Source organism: Macrobrachium rosenbergii, chromosome 41 (assembly GCF_040412425.1).
Source record: "Macrobrachium rosenbergii isolate ZJJX-2024 chromosome 41, ASM4041242v1, whole genome shotgun sequence".
Taxonomy (NCBI): domain Eukaryota; kingdom Metazoa; phylum Arthropoda; class Malacostraca; order Decapoda; family Palaemonidae; genus Macrobrachium; species Macrobrachium rosenbergii.
Genome location: NC_089781.1, coordinates 91,577,988 through 91,580,487, shown reverse-complemented (window position 1 = coordinate 91,580,487; position 2,500 = coordinate 91,577,988). Strand labels below are relative to the sequence as shown.

Here is a 2,500-nt window from a genome sequence, read left to right as displayed (position 1 = left end):
GGGTGGATGATCAACATACTACCAATTTGCAGCCCTCTAGCCTCAGTAGTTTTTAAGATCTGAGGGCGGACAGAAAAAGTGCGGACAAAAAAAGTGCGGACAGAATAAAGTGCGGACAGAATAAAGTGCGGACAGAATAAAGTGCGGACAAAAAAAGTGCGGACAGAAAAAGTGCGGACAAAAAAGTGCGGACAGAAAAAGTGCGGACAGAAAAAGTGCGGACAAAAAAAGTGCGGACAGAAAAAATGCGGACAAAAAAAGTGCGGACAGAATAAAGTGCGGGCGGACAGACAAAGCAGGCACAATAGTTTTCTTTTACAGAAAATAAAAAATGTTTTTTCTTATCTCTCTCTCTCTCTCTCTCTCTCTCTCTCTCTCTCTCTCTCTCTCTCTCTCTCTCTCTAGTTCAAACGATTATCCATACGAGATAATCTTTGTGAAAAAATTCTACAAGCGCTATACAGGTATTTTGCTCTCTCTCTCTCTCTCTCTCTCTCTCTCTCTCTCTCTCTTGTTTATGATACTATGAGTATATCTAAATTACAAGTAAATAGTTTTTTCATAGTATAATAATCACGCGCCTCCATCTTATTAAATTGAACAGCGATTTGTTCATGTAATAGCGAAGATTATTACTTCACCAGTGCGATGTACATAGCATCTTGAGTAATGACTAAGTTCATTTTCCATGATTTTAAATGAGGGAAACAATGAAATACGTTGCCTTACACCGTTGCCTTACACTATTAGTACACCCTAATAATATAATATCCTTGTGAGAACTTTGGCAGACGCATTATGGTCATTTTTACTCAATGAAAAATAAAACACAAAAGTATTTTATATTTACCATCGGCATCTCGAAGGAAGCAGCGTTGCCAAATCAGATAATGACAAAAGGTCTTCAGGAACCACAATATTCTAAACCAATTCCGTTGAATAGGCCTAGTCTGCGAATCCTACACAGGTCTCAATGTCACACGCGAAAGCAAAGCTTGACAAGAGTTATTTCTAACGTTATTCCATTTTGAAAACTCTCGATGAACGGTCTACACTTTCCAGAACCACGCGGGATTAAGAGATATCAAATAGACACTAGTCTGTTAACGACAGCTTCGAGTACTAATAATTCAAGCAGCTCAGGAATACGCGCAGAGCAACAGTCATTAAAAAGATGAATAATTCAGAATGTGGCAACTGGAATCGCAGGAGCTCTGTGACGGCGCTCACACGACTCGGCGGTTCGGGGCAAAATGGCTCCTCCACTTCCTCCCTTTCACTGGCGATGTTGTCGTTGTTGTCGAGGCTCTGAGGATGATGAAGTCTGAGGTAATACGAAGGCGGAGGGGGATGGTCGACGAGTCCCTCCCCCTGTAGTTCTTTATCGTAAATCGACCGACGCTGTGGCAGGTCTCGGTAAAGGTGTAGGAAGGTAGGAGGAAGGGAAGGAAGGAAGAGGCCTCCTCATTTTATCTTTACAGATATCATTCCATGTAACAGATCTGTTTTTTAATTTAATATCTTTTCTATCTACATTTTTATTTTCCATCGTCTATGTTTTCGTTTATTGTCTTCGCCTTCTTTGGTACGGTCTACTCAAGAGAGAGAGAGAGAGAGAGAGAGAGAGAGAGAGAGAGAGAGAGAGAGAGAGAACTATCTATATTGCACAAGTTTTTGCATTACATTTTATAATCTCATCCACTTACTTTAATAGGATTAAATTTATTTAGCAGCAAGCGCAACAGGTGAGCTAGGCTCACTACAAAATCTATTACTTTCGCGGTCTGGCGCCTTCAAAAATTTTGGCCACAAGTGGTAGGGATTTCGATGAAGAGCCTTGATGAAAAAAAAAACAATAAAATTAACAAAACGAATGAACTTACTAAACAAGCTTTCAAGTTCCATGGCAAAAGGAGGAACTCTCACTATCTTGTTTGTATAAGCTTAGCATACACTAGTGCTATAGGGTTGTGGTGGGTTTAGGCTAAGCCGTTTTCGTGAATGTAAGTTCTTTGCCCAAGGGCGGCCCGTAATCGTGATAAGGCGCTGAAGGGGACACAGAAAGCCTGATATAGACCTCAGGACTCTATGCAACCACCAGAAACGTGACATCCTGCTATAGCTCTAAACTAAAGGTTTATCCTCAGGGGATCAATACGACGCTGCGGGATGTCGAACCAATTCAGGCATCAGAGGACGAAAATAATCCGCTTTCCAAACATAAACAAGTAAAAAATGCGCCAAGGTTTCTTCGGCGCAATCAAGTTTTCTGTACAGCCGCTGCAGCGAATGATCAAGGCCACCGAAAATAGATCTATCTTTCGGTGGTCTCGGTATAATACTCTATGAGCCGCGGCTCATGAAACTTTAACTACTGCCCTGTGGTGGCCTATCCTATATCGTTGCCAGAAGGACGATTATGGCTAACTTTAACTTTAAATAAAAAAAATTGCTGAGGCTAGAGGGCTGCAATTTATGTTTGATGATTGGAGAGTGGATG

At 41.2% G+C, this 2,500-nt stretch overlaps 1 protein-coding gene across 1 annotated transcript in view; it reads right to left on the bottom strand.

Moving 5' to 3' along the window:
* LOC136826999 (tubulin alpha chain-like) overlaps nt 1-1,279 on the bottom strand; it is a 40,474-nt gene extending 39,195 nt beyond the window's left edge. The window contains exon 1 of the mRNA XM_067084653.1: nt 851-1,279. Coding sequence (XP_066940754.1) covers nt 851-859 — 9 coding nt within the window. The 5' untranslated portion in view covers nt 860-1,279. The remainder of the gene's footprint in view (nt 1-850) is intronic.
* Nucleotides 1,280-2,500: the final 1,221 nt, after the last annotated feature.